The sequence below is a fragment of the Macrotis lagotis genome, chromosome 7, assembly GCF_037893015.1.
Source record: "Macrotis lagotis isolate mMagLag1 chromosome 7, bilby.v1.9.chrom.fasta, whole genome shotgun sequence".
NCBI classification, from domain to species: Eukaryota; Metazoa; Chordata; class Mammalia; order Peramelemorphia; family Peramelidae; genus Macrotis; species Macrotis lagotis.
Genome location: NC_133664.1, coordinates 39428459 through 39447423, shown reverse-complemented (window position 1 = coordinate 39447423; position 18965 = coordinate 39428459). Strand labels below are relative to the sequence as shown.

The following is an 18965-nucleotide window of genomic DNA, read 5'->3' as shown; positions in this document are numbered from 1 at the left end:
GAGTAGAGATAACCGTTCTGGAAGACAGTTTGGAATTATGCACAGAAAGTTACTAAGTATTTCATGCCATTTGACTAAGCTCTACTCCTGGTAGGTCTTTGTCCAAAGGAGATCAAAGATATAGAATGGCCATGAACTGAAGAAAGGCTGAATAATTTAGGGTGAATGAATGTGATGGAATACTGTCTTGTAGAAAATGAGGTAACAGATGATTTCAAAGAGATATGGAAAGACATATGAACCGATGCAGAATAAAGTAAGCAGAAATGGAATAATTTATGTAGAATAACCATTTTTTTTTATCATTTTAAGATATGATATTCAAAGTGCTTTAATAACATTTTCATCGGATCCTCACAACCCTGAGAAGTTGGTGGTGTTATTATTCTCATTCTACAGCTGAGGAAACAAACAAACAGATTACATGATTTGGCTAGGGTCATATAGTTAGTGCAGAGTTAGAAACGAGATTACTTCGAGTAAAATTCTCTATCCACTGTGCCTCCTACTGTCTCCTTAATAATATCGATTGTATAAAAATGAATTATTTTTAAAGAATTGTATAAAATGATAAAAATCACATGATCAGAACAAGAATAACAACACTATGAAGACAATTTTGAAAGTTACAAGAACTATAATCAACGCAATCATCATCCATGATTGCCAAGTACTAATGATGAAATACATATCTTCCTCTTGACAGAGAAGTGAAAGATTTACATTTCAGAATGAAACATATGTTTTTATATACATAAAATAAGGGAATTTGTTTTTCTTGGCAGAATATTTATTAGAGAGAATTTGTTTTTGTTTTTAGTTTTAATGGAGTTTGGAGGGAGAGACAAATTTCTTCTAATGAAAAAAAAATCAGAAAATAGAGAGCTGGGGGCCACTCTCAGATGTGATCACTGTAGTGTTTTGTTAAAAAAAATTATTTAGTTATAAAAAAGGTTCCATAGAGAAATGGAATTTATAAATGTAATATAAAAACCAATAAAATAAATATTAATACATGTGCTAGATATTACTGTTGGTGCAGAAAATCTTGATTATTAAATCCATGTTTCAAAGGACCTTAGAATTTTGTTACTAGATATAGATAATGAAAAGAGCCTCCTCTATTGGACGGGAGGAGAAAATGGTATTGATTAGGAAAGCAGAGGAGAAAAGGTGATATCTGATAAGTCATCGAATACAGGCATACAAAAAAAGACCAAATTGTGGCAAAGATCAGGAGGGAGAGAAAGCAATAGGATGTCTTCCACTCAGCATATGACCAAAGGAAAGAAGTATCAGAGCTCTGGCAAAAAATGAATCGAGGCTCCAGAATTGATTGATTTCTTTGTATTCCTTTTCTAGGATTTCTTCAGTAAGTCTGATCCATTTATGGAAATCTTCCGCATGAATGATGACGCTACTCAACAGCTTGTACATAGAACTGAGGTGAGAAGGCGCTAGCCACTTTCTCATTGTCTTCTAAAAAGCAGTTTGATCTGTTAAGGCATAGGGAAATTTCCTGAGCTAATAGGAGTTCCACAAATGCATATTTTGGGATAGAGAGTAGAAACATTTACCCTAGACAGAAAAGTAGATAAAGGCAAAAGAGGGCTTACCTAGTGAGTACCTTCTTCCCCCATCAATTGCCTCTCCTTAGTAAGAAGCAGAATGAAACCCCATAGAGGTGTTATTTTCCTATGGCTATTCAGCTGACCAAAGTAAAAGTTGCCTTGTTAATCTAATTGATAATAATAATAAATTATAAACAACAATAAAAAATAATAAATGTAAGAATTTATGAAGATATCTTATTCAGTATTTGTTTTTATGCCTTTGTATTTGATAGTCTCTTATAAATATTTAACAAGGTACTAACTAAAAATACCTCCTCTGAGAAAATGATCTCTTTCTTAGAATGTCCTTTCCCACTATCCCTAGAACATGTCTAGAAGAGTTTTGCCATTTACTACCCATGTGATCTTGGACAAGTCATTGCCCCTCTTTAGCCCTCAGTTTCCTAATCTTTAAAATGAAGAAGTCAGGCCAGATGACCCCTTGGGGGGTCCTGAGGCTGTGCTGCTGGGATCTTTGTTCCTGGAATGAGAGTTCCCTCCCCTGTGGCAGATCAGAACCACAGCTTAGTCCGAAGGAAATTCAAGATGCAATGACTTGTCCAAGGTCAGTTTAGGCACCTAGTGTTAGGGATGGAATTTCATTCCAGATGTCCTCGATTCTAAGTCTAGAACTCTTCCCATGCAATGTCATTTCTACTGAGCTAAAGATAAAGTACTAAATGAATATTCCTTCAATTAGGATGAATTCAACTGAATAAGACTTCCAGCAGTTCACCATCTGTGTGTTGACCTGGCCTTGTTTTAATAATCCATTAAGGGGTTAGTGCTCTGTGTGTGGGGGCCTATATTCATGGAGTGGTGAACTGCTTTTTAATTGTCTTTGACACCTCAGTAAATTGCATTTTTTTTTCAAGAATAATTGAATCCAATGACAGGAGCCCTGGATTTGGAGTTAGGGGTTCAAATTCTATTTCAGTCATTTAATGTCTTCGTAACCCCAACCTTTCTGAAACTCAGTTTCCTCATCAGTCAAATGATCAGTAAGATTGATCCAAGTCTAAGTCTATTATCTAATATCTATGTTCTTAAAACAAGAAATTTGCCCAACCAAATTATCTTAATTGTTTAAAATTCCAAATGGTGCAATAAGGTTTCACTTATAGGAGGGAAGTCTGTGGAGTTCCTCAGATTTTCTGTTGCCTAAAATGTATTTCTTTGATTTGAATAATTTGATGGTCTTAAATTAGCAAGATATGGGTTCAAATCCCACTTCTGGCTCTTCTTAATTTTGTGAAAATGGGCAGATTCCTTAACTCGCTGGCCTTAGTGTCCTCAACTGCAAAATTTGAAAACTAACTACTGTACTTTCCTGATAGGGTTATGATGAGCTCAAATGAGCGAATGTAGGTGAGATATTTAGCAAATGTTAAGAGTAATACAGGAGTATTATTAAATTATACAACAAGTCAGTGTTACTGAATTAAGGAAGGAGTGATTCAGTCTTCTAGAAACAATTGATTCCTTATCTCCCTAAGGAGCAAAATTTTTACTGACCTGATTTTGGATAATTCATTTAATTATTGATGGTCCAACAGAATTATGTGTTATAAAAATATATGGATATAGAGCTAATAAAATGTCATAGATATTATCTAATGAAATATTCTCATTTCTCAGATAAAGAAACTGAGTCTCTGTGAGGCTGACTGAGTTGCCCAAGGTCACAGCATCTAGGATTCCAAATCTACCATAAATTGGCCAGATTCCACCCACACTCTCGAGTCCTAGTTCAATCTTGAATACCACCATCGTCTTCAGCTTGGTGGTTTATATTAGGAATGGTATTCATTAAACAATACAGTCAGTGCTTGCTAGCCTGGCCCATTTCCAGGGAATTCTGCCCCTAATGGTCTATTCGCTGGATAGTATAAAAGATTTACCACTTCAGCTCTTCATTAAGGGACCTGCCCTTGATGAATGTCCTTTTCATGAGCCATGATGATGCTTCAGTTAGTCTTTATTTTGAAATGTGCAAATGTCAAGAATTTTCTTTCCTCCCCCACCCCTCTCTCTATTCTCAGGTTGTGATGAATAACTTAAGCCCAGCTTGGAAATCATTCAAAGTCTCTGTAAATTCTCTGTGCAGTGGAGACCAGGACCGACGACTGAAGGTCAGAGATCTTTCTCTAAAATCTTATCTTTCCCATACCTTTTCCTCCTTTCTCTTTTAATTTTCCACTGAAAACTTGCCTGCTTGAATATACTACCCATCCCCCGCACCTTTCCTCTATCTTCTTAGCCTCAGGTAGGAAGAGGAAATTTGCTTCTGGCAGAAGAAATCATAGCAACTTTGTGGATCATGTATGGAGAAGTCATTGTCATCTGTTTTGGCAAATTCCATCTGTGCTAGGGAAGGGGAAATACTTCTGTGATTGTAAAGACTGATATAGGGGCAGCTAGGTGGTGCAGTAGATAGAGCACTAGTCCTGAAGTCAGGAGGACATGAGTTCATATATGGTCTCAGGCAGATAATAATTATCCAGCTTTGTGACCTTGGACAAGTCACAACCCCATGGCCTTGTAAAAACTAAAAAAAAAAAAAGACTGATATAGAAAGATGTTTTCCAGATAGTGTACAACCTGTCTGTGGAAGACCCCAGATATGGAAGGTCAGGGGCAAGGGCAAGACCCTTGGAGATAGACTAGCTCAGAAAATAGCTCCAATCAAGATGTAGCTGAGGTCATGAGAGCAATTCGGTGGTAGTGGCTGCAGAGAATGGCAGCCTTGTAAACTGGGTGAATACTCATTCAATGACCACGTATGGCTCCCAACCCCCTAAATGTCCACTTAGGACTCTTTCAAACCTCTCCTATGAGTGACACTGGGACACTGTCATTTTGTTCAAATAAACAGGCAAAAAAAGTAAGCTTTCACTGAGCAGGGAATCTTTCATTCTTTATATTTGTTATCCCAGCACTTCACAGGATGTGTAGGTTCCTAGTAGGTGCCTAATAAATGTTTGTTGGTTAATTCACAGTAGCAATGAAATGGATAATCTTAAAACCTACAGTTCGAACTTGAGACTATCATATTGGAAGTTGAGGTGCAGGAGATAATACCCCGACTCTGGAGAATGTGGTTTAAAAGCCCATTTCTTGTGGTTACTACTCACCTTAGGTGAGTCATTTACTCCCTCATGGCTTCAGTTTCCTTATCTGTAAAATGAGGAGCCTGGATTAGAGAACAGACACAATGGCTAGAGCACCGGGTCTATCATCAGAAAAACGAGTTCAAATCAGCCTCAGCAACTTCCAAGCTGTGCCAATCAATTTTGTTTGCCTCAGTTTCCTCATCTGTACATTAGGGATAAGAAAAGTTAGATGGCACAGTGGATAGAGGACATAACGTGAAGTCAGGAGGACCAGAGTTCAAATACTACATCAGACACCTGGAAAAGTCACTGTACCCGATTTGCCTCAGTTTCCTCATCTGTCAAATGACCTGGAGAAAGAAACGGCAAATGACTCTAGTATCCATGCCAAGAAAATCCCAAATAAAGTCATAAAGAGTCACACACACAATTGAAACAACTGACAACAACAAAATGGAGATAATAGTTACCTCAGAAAGTCGTTGAGAGAATCGAATGAGATAATGTCTCACATGTTCTGCTGTTATGATGATGATAATGAGATGATGATGATGATAAGACTGTAGAGATCCCTTCGAACTCTGTCCAGGATCCTTTGAGTAAAGTCAGTAGCTTCAAGGGACAGTCTTCTTGAATAAAGGGTATGACATTGATCTGGGCCTGCAAGAGGAGAAGTCACCCCCAAAGAAAGCAGATGAAACTGAAAGTGTCTTGAGAAGATAAAATAAATTAAGTTGTATTTTAAAAAAAGAAAGGTTAGAAGAGAGCTTTTATGTATGTTTGTCTTTGAAATGTTTTTGATGTCTGCTGGGAAAAAAACAGCATAGGAGAAGAATACGTTGTTCTGTTGATTCTACTTCCACAAAATTTCTTGGAGAAATTCAAATGTTCTCCCAAGTCCTTTTCAGTTCTACAACTATGACTCCACGGGTTCTTCTCTCTATCTCCACCACCGGCATTTAGGCCCTTATCACCTCTTACCCAGGCAGCTAGGTGGTACATCAGTCCTGGAGTCAGGAGGACCTGAGTTCAAATCCAGCCTCAGATGCTTGACAAGTACTGGCTGTGTGACCTTGGGCAAGTCCCTTAACTCTGTCTCATTTTGATTCATATCTTGCCATTGGTCTCAGGTGGTTCTGGAGGACAAAGTGAGACTAGGGACTTTGCACAGCCCTCTCACTCAAATCTAATTCACGTCCTTGTCATGGCATCACCTCCTTGAGCCTTAATCTTATTCAAAACTGAAGGGCAAACAGATCTCCCTTTTTCCAATTGTTCCCTCTTCATCTGTGCTACTCATCACTGCAGAATATCCTACTAAAGTAGATGTGACTCCTCCACTAAAAGGTGTTCAATGGCTCCCTCTTGCCAGTGGGATATAATGTAAATCCCCTAATCTGACATTGAAGGACTTGAACAATCTGGTTCCCAATTTCCTTTCTAAACATACTTCATGTTATTTTCTTTATTCACTCTTCTCCAGTCAAAATGATTTACCATCCATTGCCTAAATTTGATATGACATCATCACCTCGGTACACAAATTTGCTCTTCATGTCAGAAATGCACTGCCCCCTCCCTCACAAGACTACCCTCGGCAGAATCTTTATCATCAGTCAGGACTCACTTTTGATCCCATGTCTCCTTCATAAATGCTTCCCTGATCCCACTTATATAAGAAAATTTTAAAAGTACCTGGATAATCCCAGTCATTCCCCATCCATAAAATGAGAGAATTGGATTGAATATCTTTTATGGTTCCTTTCACTCTCACATTTTTTGAAATAATGTATATAAATCATTTTGCAAACCTTAGAGTATTGTTAAACTGAGTTATGATTATTAATTATTATCATCACTATGATCTATAATCCTGGAATCCTGCACATATCACGCTACCATTCCCACGTCCCTACTCTCAGAGATTTCTCTTCTCCAAGCTAAATGGACTGACCCCTTCATCACAGGGTTTATGGATGACCCCTCATGAGGTATGTTACAATGGGAATTCCATTGAATCCTCAAAATTCTATGCTGATTTTCTAAGTCTTTGTCATCTTCTTCTCTGCTCAAGATCTCAGCAACACTGAATGTAGGGGAACAACCACCACCCTCCCCATTGAATTCAAAGGACACTTAATTATGTATTCACACAGGCAGGGTTAGTGGGAGCGCAAAGGTAGATAAGATATAGACATTTCATTTTAAAAATTTAAAATGGGTTAGGGGGATAAAACAAACCTATATTAACTCTTACTCCAGGCAGAACAAGATCACTACAGAGGAAAAGTTGGGATTTGTGCCATGAGAAATTTTGGAAGGTGGTGAGATCATTTTCCATTGTGTCTGTGAGAGGGGGAAAGGAAGGGGAAATGTTGGTTCCAGGGGAAAAAACAACTAAGTCAGACCTTGAAAGAAAGTCTTTGGTTACAAGCCCCTAATTCTGCTTACCTTCTTTAGACCCAATTACACTGCTGATTCATTGGCAGTTTATATCCTGGGAGGTAATCCCTTCCTTCCAATTTGGGCTTTGTCTTGTCCTGCTCCTAGATGCCATATCTGTGCATCTATAGATTTATTTGTCTCTCATGTGAAATGTTCAGCAAATGGGACCTTGGAGCTCCTTCCTATTTAAATCTGCATTCATCTCCAGGGTGGCATCATCATCTCTAAATGAGATCCAACTATTCTTTTCTTTTAATATAATTTTTTGTTGTTTTTATAAGGCAATGGGGTTAAATGAAGTACTTTTCCCAAATGACACAGTATCAAGGGACTGAAAGGTAGATTTGAACTCAGGTTCTCCTGATTCCAGAACCAGTGTTCGATCCACTGCACCACTTAGCTGCCCCCTTTTAATATAAATTTAATTTTGATTTCCATTGAAAAGAGCAAGATTTTTAAAAAAGGAAAATAAGATACAAACATATAAGCAGGGGAAATAAAACAGCAAAAAACTGTAAATGAAATGCAATTTTTTTATCTCCATTCTTGCCAATCAGAAATCCTTCTCCAAGAAATGCATTTGTAAAATTTAACATGGTAGTGCTCACATCCTCCTTATTTTCCTCATTTTCTTTTGTTTTCAAAGAAAATGGGGTTAAATGACTTGTCCAAAGTCACACAGCTAGGTCATTATTAAATGTCTGAGACTGGATTTGAACCCAGGTCCTCCTGACTCCAGGCCAGTGCTCTATTCACTGCACCACCTAGCCACCCCTGTTTTCCTCATTTTCTTTGGTTTTCTTGAATCTCTGTATAATAGGAATATTGGTCTAGTTTTCTTTAGTCAGTGGATGTACTATTTTTTATTGTTCTTTATCTCACCTTTTTTTCATCTGTGGCAACACCCACCTTAATCCTTTAATTTTAATTATAATACAGTTAGGATTATAGAATTAGTCTCTTAAATTCAATACTAGTGGAAGCATGAGGGCCTTAACATTCCTAGAAAACATACTTAGTTGGCTATTTTGCTTTCATGGTTATCATCGATTTTGTCATTGGAAGAAGAATAAAAAGAGGCATAATATTGCTAATTTATTTTCCTGAGATTTGTTATATTTTAAAATGCTTTTTATGCAATTCTTTCATAGTGAAGATAACAATTGTGGTTTTCTGCCCATTGTCTCAAAAGCTCACTCCATCTAAGTGCCCTGTACCTGTCTACATATATAGAAACCACTGCCTAGAGGGACTCCTGACTCTACTTCAGCAAAGCCCTATAGAAATTCAATAACCAGTGCTATAAGCACAAAGCAGCAAGATCCCTTTTATTTTTATTTATTTATTTTTTTTTATATTTTATTTTTTCCTTGATGATATGATTTTTCTCTCAACACATTCAATTGTGGTCAATGCACAGCATAGAAATAATACAAAGACTACCAGACTGCCCTCCGTGGGAGGGTGGGGGGAGGGAAGGGAGGTCAGGGGAAAAATTGTAAAATTCAAAACATTACAAAAATTGATAGGTAGAAACTACTATTGTATATAATTGGTGAACAAATAAAATTTTTACATTAAAAAAGAAAGAGAAAATTCTCCATTTGAGGCCTCAGACACTCAACAATTACCTAGTTCTGTGATCTTGGGCAAGTCATCCAACTCTACTACCTTGTTAAAAAAAAAAATTCTCCATTCAATTAAAAATCTCTTTCCCTCTTTCCACCTCCCTCTGATTCCTGTAAGATTATTTTTAGCTTTGTAGGTTAGCATATTCTGTTTATTTGTATCTTTTGCCTTTTGAAGTATTGTAGTCCAAGATCTCTGTTTATAATAGAAAGCACGAGTTTTTATATAATCCGGATTAGTTTTTTGCTATTTGAAATCTTCCTAGCTACATCCACTATTTTTGCAAGATCCCTTTTAAACAAAGCTGATATGCTCGTGTTTGGGAATTTTTAAATTGAGAGGTGCAATATACATTATTCAGACATAATATTATTTTGGATAGGCATAAACAAAGTAAAATAAAGGTAATATATGCAATTATCTGTTGAATTCGAACCTTTAAATCCACATTGGCCATGGAGATCAGTATCTGATTTTGTATCCTTCTAGTCTGGTTGGAAATTGTGTCAAATGAGAATCAGTTGAAAATATTAGTGATGTTTTACCTGGAGAATACGAGATTGGACTGGAGTAGGAGAAAGAAGAAAAATAAAGTTAGAGCATGATAGATACCTTCAAAGAATTCAAACTCTCTCACTGTTTAAAAAAAATTTCTGTTAATTAGGAATTCATACAGTGTCAATTGATGGGAACTTTTAATATCTTCATTTTATAGTTGGGGAAACAGTGTTCTATCAAATTATCACAAAAATTGAAAAAACATTCCAGCCATGAACGAGTTTATGATCTTTGATGATTTAAGAGAAGAATATGACCCAGACTTTGGTTAAACTTAAACAACAATTGAATGCATTTATTTCAGGCAGGTTTGATTCCAACAAGGCACAATTCCACAGTGCATGAACAAACTGTGATAGGGTTAGCTACTTGAAAGGTCTAAGAAATTCTCTCCCATCAACCCTCTTCTTGCCATGATAGGAAACCATGGTAGAAAATGATACGTAGAGAGTGCCCAATGGTAGTGCAATCTGAGGCCAAAGTATGTGATAAGAGATACCTGGGACCTTAGTGACAGGACTCAGGAAGAACTGGGTTCAGATCTCCCTCACATTCTAACTCTGTGATCCTGGGTCTCACTTAATCTCTCTGTGCCTCAATTTCCTTATCTATAAAATGAGAGGGTTGGACTTGATGTCCTGTAAAGTCCTTCTGGTTCTAAATCTACGATTCTGTGTGATTTGGTCTGACTTTACTGCCTCACTCCTATACTGTTCTGGTTTAAATATGGGTCTTTGAGAATATTGGCTTACAAGAAATCTCTGAAAAGAAGAAAATGCAGGGCAGCTAGGTGGCGCAGTGGATAGAGCACCGGCCCTGGAGTCAGGAGGACCTGAGTTCAAATTCGGCCTCAGACACTTAATAATTACCTAGCTGTATGGCCTTGGGCAAGTCACTTAACCCCATTGCCTTGCAAAAATCTAAAAGAGGAGGAGGAGGAGGAGGAGGAGGAGGAGGAAGGAAATGTGCAGATATGAACTGAAAAGAAACCGTACTTGAGTTTTATGCAATCTAATTTTGGGGGGAACTACAGACTAGATTCAGATCAATAAGGAAATTGGTCATAGAGAAGCCATTTAGCATGTCAATTTTTTCCCCTGGCCATTGGGCTCCATGCTTTGAAATTTCAGGACAAAAACACTGGATAAGCAGTTTTCGTTGTTCCAATAGGATATAGTAGGTCCAAAAATTGGGAGTCCAGGAGCACTGCCTTAAACAGTTGCTAGCTAGGAATGTTTCTCTCAGAGATTCTGAATCTGAAGGGTAGACTATAAGCTCTTATATTAGAATGTAATCTAGGCAGTCTGACTTCTGTCTCTGTATCCCCAGAGCCTAGCACAGAGTCCTTAGTGAATGCATGGAGTGAGCCTCAGTTTCCTCATCCATAAAATGGGAATGAAAATTTGAGTGCTACTAAGCTCACAGACTGGTTGTGAGTCAAGCACCTTGTCCTCTGTAAGGTGCTATAGAGGAAGGCAGCATGCCAGTAATGTGTCTGCACCCCACTTGGACCTTGAGATGAACCTGCTTTTGAATACGACCACTAAAATTTACTTAATAATTTGCTAATGAGCCAAGGTTTCCTCAACTGTGAAATCATCATCATCATCATCATCATCATTATTGTTGTGGTCATCGTTATTTTGTTATCACTATTATTTTGTTGTTTTATTGCTACGGCTAGCATTTATGTGATGTTTTAAGGTTTGCAAAGTGTTTCTCAGCTTGTTTCATCTGAAATGATAATAACCTCATTAGTTGTTGGTCAGGCTCCAATGACATAATATATGTAAAGTGCTTTGGTCATCTTAAAAAAGTTAGGTCAGTATAAGCTAAGTACAGACTGTCACCATCATTATCTGCAGAGATTGGAACCATTCTTTTAGGAGTGAAAAAGGCTAGGAACTTGCCTTGTTACTGAGATGAGTGTCAAATACTGAGGCATGACCTATGTATGTGTTATCTCTCTGGATAGATGGTAAGCTCCTTGAGGGTAGGGACTGCCTGATTTCTGTCCTGATGGTCCAGTACTTAGTACACTTAATAAATACTTATAGAGGCTCTCTTCCTTGGGGAGAGCAGCCCACTCTGGGGTAGCATGATCCACCAAATAAATTCTTCAGCCCCTATGGCCCTTCCTTACTGCTTGTATCCTGTTGGCTCATCTTTTTTTGGGGAGGCAACCCACTCTGAGGGGAGCATGAACCCCCCAAATTAACTCTCACACCTCTATGCCCTTTTTTACTATTTATCTCCAAACTGCTTGTCTTCCTTTGGAAGGCCAATCTGCTCTGGGGGAGCATAGTCCTCCAGAAACCTCTTCTCGTTGCTCCTCCTCTCATGGCTACTTATGTTGTCTTTATAGTTACTGCTGGTGGCTTTCAACTGTCTTTACCTTTTCTTTCCTTTAGCTTCTACTAATCATAGCAATTTTTAAATAAAACTTTTGTCCCATTAAATAAATGAATGAATAAATGCTCATTGATGCTTTGTGCCTCCCCCAAGAGGAGCTGTGTTCCCAAAGGTGGTGACCTCCTGAAATTTACCTTCTCTTCACTTTAATCTTCTGTCAGAAATCTGGAGCTCGTAAGAGTTTTCATTTAGTAGACTCAGCAAATAATAAAACCATAGAAATAATTGTAAAATCAAGTAATAAAAATTATCATGGGATATCAGAGGAGGGAAATAGAGAAACCAATGGAGCTGCTGAAGGATGCAATAGAATGATTATTATAAGCAGGGAGGTTCAACACATCCTTGTTCAGTTCCCTGGAATAATTCAAAGTGATGGTGCTGCCCACTTGGCCCAGCAATGCCTCGTGCAATTCTTGAGCACATTTGCACAATGCTGATTAGTTTTTTTAAAATGTCAGTGACTCCATCATTTGTTGTAAAACTTATTAGCATCAGCAGCTGAGGGGAAATGAATTTGAAAATCTTTGTTTTGGGTTTCTGAAGATGTGGCTTTAAAATAGTCTTGTGGACAGTCTGCCAAATGAGAGCAGCTGTTTCCATTCCCTTCTGGGCTGATGTTTGCATTGTCTAGGTCTACAGCTCCTCCTGCTTTAGAGCATTCTGCTATCTCCAGCCTCCAGTAGTTGCCAGGCCATCTCTAATAGTCCTGTTTCCTAAACATCAGGCCCAGAGATGGAACAATTCTGGTAAAGGCAAGTGTGGGGGGATGCCTTGCACAGCATACTCCTTACTACAATGAACATAACTGTGCAACTCATGTCTCCAATTATTTGGTTGGTTGATGTGGTCACTTCCTTAGGAAGGACTACTCGTAGGCCCCCTTGCACCATCAACTTGGACATTGTTAATAAACCACAGAATATGTGCCAAATGAAAGTTCTTTCTGGGGAGTCCTTGGATGAGGATTAGGAAGGAAGGAAGGAAGGAAGGAAGGAAGGAAGGAAGGAAGAGGGAGGGGAAAGAGGAGGGAGGGTGAGAGAGAGAGGAGGCAGGAAGGAGACAAAGAGAAGGAAGGAAGCAGAGAAGGAAAGAAGGGAGGGAGACAGAAAAGGAACGAGATGGACAGGAGGGAAGAAAGGAAGAAAGAAGGAAAGAAAAGAGGAAAGGAAGAAGTAAAGAAAGAGGGAAGGAAGTAGAGTAAGGAAAAAAATGGGGGGGAGAGAGAAAGACAGAGAACTAATAATTGTAGGACACGGATCCTGCATAATAATCTTCTTCAGAATTTTTCCTCTGACTTATCTTTTCCTCTTCCCAGACAATTAAAGGGCTGCTATCCAACATGTCCAGTTACATTAGAACATAAAACCCATCACGGTGACTCTCCCAGGATAGAGTTAAAAACACTAATGGGTTTGTCAGCATATATTACCTACAGCTCATCCACCAGCTTCCTTTCCGGCCTTCTTCAGATGGGCTCTTGGCTTAGGCTAATAATACCTGGCTGCTTTCAAGGATGGGATTGGCTGCTGAAGGTTTAGATGAAGGAATAGTCATATCAGCAGTCCTTGACTTTTGACCCAAAAGAGATCAAGCAATGATCCCTCAGCAAATATTTTCAGCTGTCCAACTGATTTTTTTTTTCTTTTGCATTCATCTATGAATAAGTGACTCAAGGTAGGTAGTCTGGCCCCTTATTTACTGGAAGGAATCCTGCAATCAGCTCCAGAAGAGCTTGGGTTCAGATCCTGTTCTGTGGGACTATCAACTTCTCTTCTCTGATACTTCCTTTTCTCATCTATACTTGAAAAGACAGACTGCATTTCTTCTCTAGATCCACTCATCACAAAAACCTTTTGGCAGGGGCAAGAATTTAAGTTCTCAGCCTCCTCACACAAATCATCTGGAAAGAACCCTCTGAGATATCATTAGTTAAATGTAGGTTAAACACCACTGAGGAGAAGGACTCTGTTTTGGGGATAGTTTTGTTGAGAGGGGGTGATTATGCTGCATGCATATTTACTTGGGCAGTAGAATATATGGGGAGAGGTGGTAGGCACTGGATCTGTGCTATAGAAAACTCCCTTGACCAATGTAGATCTTATAACTGTTCCACCATTTAGTTTCAGAGTTGGGGAGAAAGACCAGAACATAGGCACACAGCCAGCAAGTATTAGAGATATTCCTTGAACCTAGATCTTTCTGACTAAGACCAGCTCCCTGGCTACTTCAACTTGCTTTGGAGAAAAGAAAAAGGAGATAGTTGACTTTAATTTGCTCATTTCAGTTTTTAACACTCTTCCCATGGAAACCAAAGACCCCAGGAATGGCCAGCTTTCAGTATCCTGAGTAATGGAAACACAATCACAAAATCTCAGAGACCAGCTAGTGCAATCCATACCTTATATAGCCTCCCATAAATGCATGACTCTCTTGGGCCCAGAGAAGACTTATCTTGGAGAAGACAGGAACCATAAATTATAATATCACTTTAGAGCTTTGTACCAATTTGTAAGCAACCTTCATGGAATGCAGTTAACAGGTTATAATGGCACCGCCTTAAGCTCATCCTTGACTTTCAGGTCATTCTCTTGAGGCCCCTTCAGCTCCCTGGCCCCCAAATATCTACTTAGGTGAGACTCACACCTCTGCTATTGTTAAAAAAAAATGGCAGAAACATAGGCATGGTGTGTGAGAGAATGAAAATCGCTAGCTTTGTGTTAATGTAGCTATAATGGGAAGAGGCTGTTTTATACCTATATTTAAAGCCTAGGTTTAGAAAGACAGAATTTCATATTTGAAGGGGCACCTCCCTCCCAGCTGAACCCTTATTTTACAAATGAGGACAACTGCAGATCCATAGTTTAAGTGGGTTGCTTAGAATCACATAGCAAATTAATGGCTAGGACTCCTGACTGCTAGCTTACAGTTATTTTCACTATACTGTCTTCCTATTCCTATGTATGTTTATATAAATACACATATGTTTGCTATGTAAATGCAAATACTCAAACATATATTGTATGCATATATGTATCTTTAAAAGTTGAGTTTTTGGAAAAGGAATATGGGATCTTTAAAAGAGATCAGTCTGGGTCAGAAGCAGTCATAAAAATTTACAAAAGGCTTAGTGATAAATGGACAGTGATATACAGATGCCTTTTAATCAGTATCCATTTCTACCGAGATACCTATTGGTATGGGCAATGGGGTCTCTGCCAATAAAAAAGAACCCCTGATCTACCGTACAGAACCGCTGGTTGGAGGTTCCAGAGAGGTAGATTTGCTTCAATATAAGGAGATATTTCTTTGTAATTAAGAGTGCCCCAAAGAGAAAAGCTTTTCGAGGAGAGTAATTAGTTCTTTATCATTGGCAGCCTTTGAGAGGAGCCTGGAAGTTATACTAGAGAATTTTGCTCAGGTTCAGGTCAGACTAAAAAGATGCTAAGGGTCCTTTCAACTCTGGGACTCATTAGCTGGCTACCATTTTAGATCCTTGGAAAAAATTAGTTCCTATCAGCTAATGAGTTCCCTAGCAAATGGGGTGGGGTAGAGAAAAATAGGACCAGAAAAGGATTCTTGAAAAGGGCAGTTTCAGCTTTGAAAGAGCCTAGGAATTTTAATGGGACAACTATGTGACTCAGTGGATTGACCAAATCTGAAGTCAAGAAGACTCATCTTCCTGAGTTCAAATCCAGCCTCAGATACTTATTACCTGTGTGACCCTGGGCAAGTCACTTAACCCTGTTTGCCTCAGTTTCCTCATCTGTAAAATGAATTGGAGAAGGAAATGGCAAATCATCCCAGTATCTTTGCCAAGAAAACCTCATACACCCGAGTTCAAATCTGACTTCAGGCACTTGATACAAATTGACTGGGTGACCTTGGGCAAGTCACTTAACCCATTGCAAAAGCCAAAAAATGGAAAGAAAATGCAAAAGAAAATCCCATACAAGGTCACAAAGGGTTGGACATAACTGAAACAAGTGAACAACAAAGGAATTCTAATAAAGATGGATGTGAGGAGAGAGTACATTCAGGTAGGGAGATGTTACCTGAAACTGATACTACTTTTTTCAGATTAAATAGGCTCGTTTGCTTTTCTTTTTTTTTGCTAGGAGGTATTCTGCAATGTTTTTGTTTTTGTTTTCTGTAAAGGTAACTTTGTGCAGAACCAGTCTTCGAAAGGAACTTTTCCCCATATAGTTTGTGGCATTTTGTGGATATCTATTTATTGAACAAAGCACCAGTCACTTCTTTTTGCTTTCTTTATTTTCTTTTTTCCTCTCTGCCCACTGTGTATTCAGGAAGTATAGAAGGATTTTATACTTAACGCCCCCTCTGCTTCTGTGGAGGCTGATTACAAGAACCCAAGATGGAGTAAGACTGGGCTTTCTCTGTCATTAATTGTGTTGAGCCCCAAGATTCTCAATCTGGGGAATTCTGGAATTTCTAAGGCATAATGGCATCTCTCCAAGAATGTAGAAGGGGCTTGCTGACAGTAGAAATAGTGTATTCTGGGTGCAGTGTAAACTTTTTCCAAATAAGGAGCTCTTTCACACAAACAGATCAAGTCTGCCTCCTTGGTTCAGGGCAGCCCACCAATGCCACTAACGACCAAGACTCAGGTCATCCAAAGTGAGCATTGGTTTGGGGTTCAGAATATTCACTGTTTTCTTGGAGCAGGGTTTGTGTCACATGGACTAACCGCTTTGCAAAGGTAATCCTCAGTAAACATATTTTTAATAACCATGCTTATTTATTCTATTTATAACCTCAAAGGACTTTTTGCCTCCATTTGGATAAATCAAGTTTGAAAGTATAATCAAAATCAAAGAAATGTTCAAAGTGAGGGAGGTATATATTATCACTGTCCTTAAAGAGACTGTGGCCCAAATCTGGTATAAAGAAGGAAAAAGAACTTGGAGTGGAGAGGTTCTTTTCCTTTTTGGTGGCATGGGTCCCCCATAGATTATCAACTCCTTGAGGGCAGGGACTAGCTTTTGCTTCTTTTGTATTCCCCAGTGCCTAGCACAGTGCTTACTTAATACATGGTAGGCAGTTAGTAAATGTATATTGATGGACTGACCACCACTGAGCTGAATGCCCCTTCTTCAGAAAAGTGTATTAAATGCATAGAATGAAAAAAATTCTTTTACAAAGGAAATCAGTTATATCAAAATAAAAATATATTTTTCTTTCATCCAAGTTCATGGGTGCCTTGAAATCTATCCACAGAATTTGGGGGCATGGTTGGGAGAGAGAGTTTATATCAAGAACATTTGTTCATGAAAAGACGTCAACAAATAGATATGAAATGGACTGTTTCTCCAGTGATTCATTCCCATTAGTGGCATTAGTAGAATTTCTCCAATTGGAGACTGGCACTTCAATCATTTGTGGTCCTTGTAAGATAGTGGCAATAACATTTAAAAAGTCTGGAAGGTTGACTGGACTCAAAGAAACAAACACTGAAGAGATCTGTGCTGGAGGCAAAACCATCTTAAAAGCATTCAGGGATTGATTGTTTTTTAAATGGTTCAAGGGCAGCTAACTGACCGAGCCTGAAATCAGAAAGACTCCTCTTCTTGAGTCTGAGACTTATTAACTATGTCACCTTAGGCAAGCCATTTAACTGTTTGCCTCAGTTTCTTCATCTTTAAAATGAGCTGGAGAAGAAAATGGCAAACCTTTCCAGGATCTCTGCCAAGAAAAGCCCAAATGGGGTCACAGAGTCAGACACAACTGAAATAACTGAACAAAACAAGATGGTTCAAAGAAAGTAGAATGAAAAAGATATTTGTAGGCCCAACTTGGAAAGTTAAGTTAGGCCTTTCACACCTCTTAGGAGTTTTCTGAAAGAGACTGTAGGAAGTATCCAATTCATCTCATCATTCATTTGGTTCTGGAATCAAGACTTACATTCAAGTCCTGCCTCTGACAAAATCTACACAAACCACAAGTTCTTTCGCCTCCCTGGGCCTCAGTTTCTATAAAATGAAGATGCTAGATTCTGAGGCCTTTGGGGTCCTTTTTTAGTTCTATATCTGTAATGCTGGAATCTATGTGGCAGCAAGAGATGAAATGACTTAGAAAAAGCATTCATTGGCTTTTGAGTCAGAGGAACTAGTTTCATCCACACGAGTGACCTCTGGGAAATGAATTAACTTCCATCAGCCTCAGTGTCCTCTTTTGTAAGATGAAGGAATTGGATGAGATAACGTCAGGCAAGCCATTCCAGCTTGTCTAATCCAATGACTTGGGCAAAACTGTCTAGAGAGCAAGGGTTGGATCTCTGTTTCTCTCTCTCCAACACTAGCGAGCCCACTACTCCATGCTGGCTTCAATGACACTCTCCTGTTTCTCTCCCTACCCGTCACAGTTGATGGGGTTTTCCCAGTAGACGATATTTTGAATTTTAACAGTTGTATTCCTGAGTTGGTTGGGATAGTTTTCAAACAATCTGCCAGCTTGCCAGCCTGCAGGGGGCATGCTCTGATACTCTACTCCTAATCTAAATGCATTTCCTTCATTCTTGAGACATTGCCCTTCCTGCTTCTCTTAAATAATGAGAGTAGCACCCGTGCCTTACTTTTACTTACACAAGGCAAAGATAACAGCGATGGAGCAATCCATCAGGGACCCCAAGGATATTGGCCTGCAGAGCTCCAAATGGTGGCTGAAATTAATGGTGCTTGGAGTCTGGAGAGGCAATTTGCCACAACTCTCCACTCATTTCACTTTGATTGGTAAAAGCTGAACAGTATGCCCTAAGCTTCTGCTCCTTGCAAATCAATTTTTCATATGGCAGGTCTTTCCTGTGTCCAGATCTTAGCAATTTAAGCTTTGCCACTGAGATCTGAGAAGAGAAAGAATTGAGAAAAATAAATGGATTCAGAGCTAACTTCTTATCTATTTCTTCTTTTTCCTTTCTTCTCTTGTTGATAAAAACCATAGCCAGCAGTCATCCTGAATTTTAAGTTACTCATCAAAGTTGACTGAGGTTTGTGAAAGCATGTGATCAGCAACAGGTGAAAAGAAATTGGAAGAGAGGAATTTTTTCCAAATCTTCAAATTATTTCAGGCTAATGCCAGCTTTAGGAGCAGTAGATTGTTCAAGACAAAATTGTTTCCTTTTTGTGTTTCTAGCCCTAGCTCTGAAGGAGGTGCAAATGCTTAATAAGGTCATAGATTT

General features: G+C 38.8%; 1 protein-coding gene across 1 annotated transcript in view; it reads left to right on the top strand.

Annotated features, from left to right (window-relative positions):
• CPNE4 (copine 4) overlaps positions 1-18965 on the top strand; it is a 340001-nt gene that overhangs the window by 223399 nt on the left and 97637 nt on the right. Inside the window, exons 5-6 of the mRNA XM_074195809.1 lie at positions 1363-1446; positions 3656-3745. Of these exons, the coding sequence (XP_074051910.1) occupies positions 1363-1446; positions 3656-3745 (174 nt within the window). The remainder of the gene's footprint in view (positions 1-1362; positions 1447-3655; positions 3746-18965) is intronic.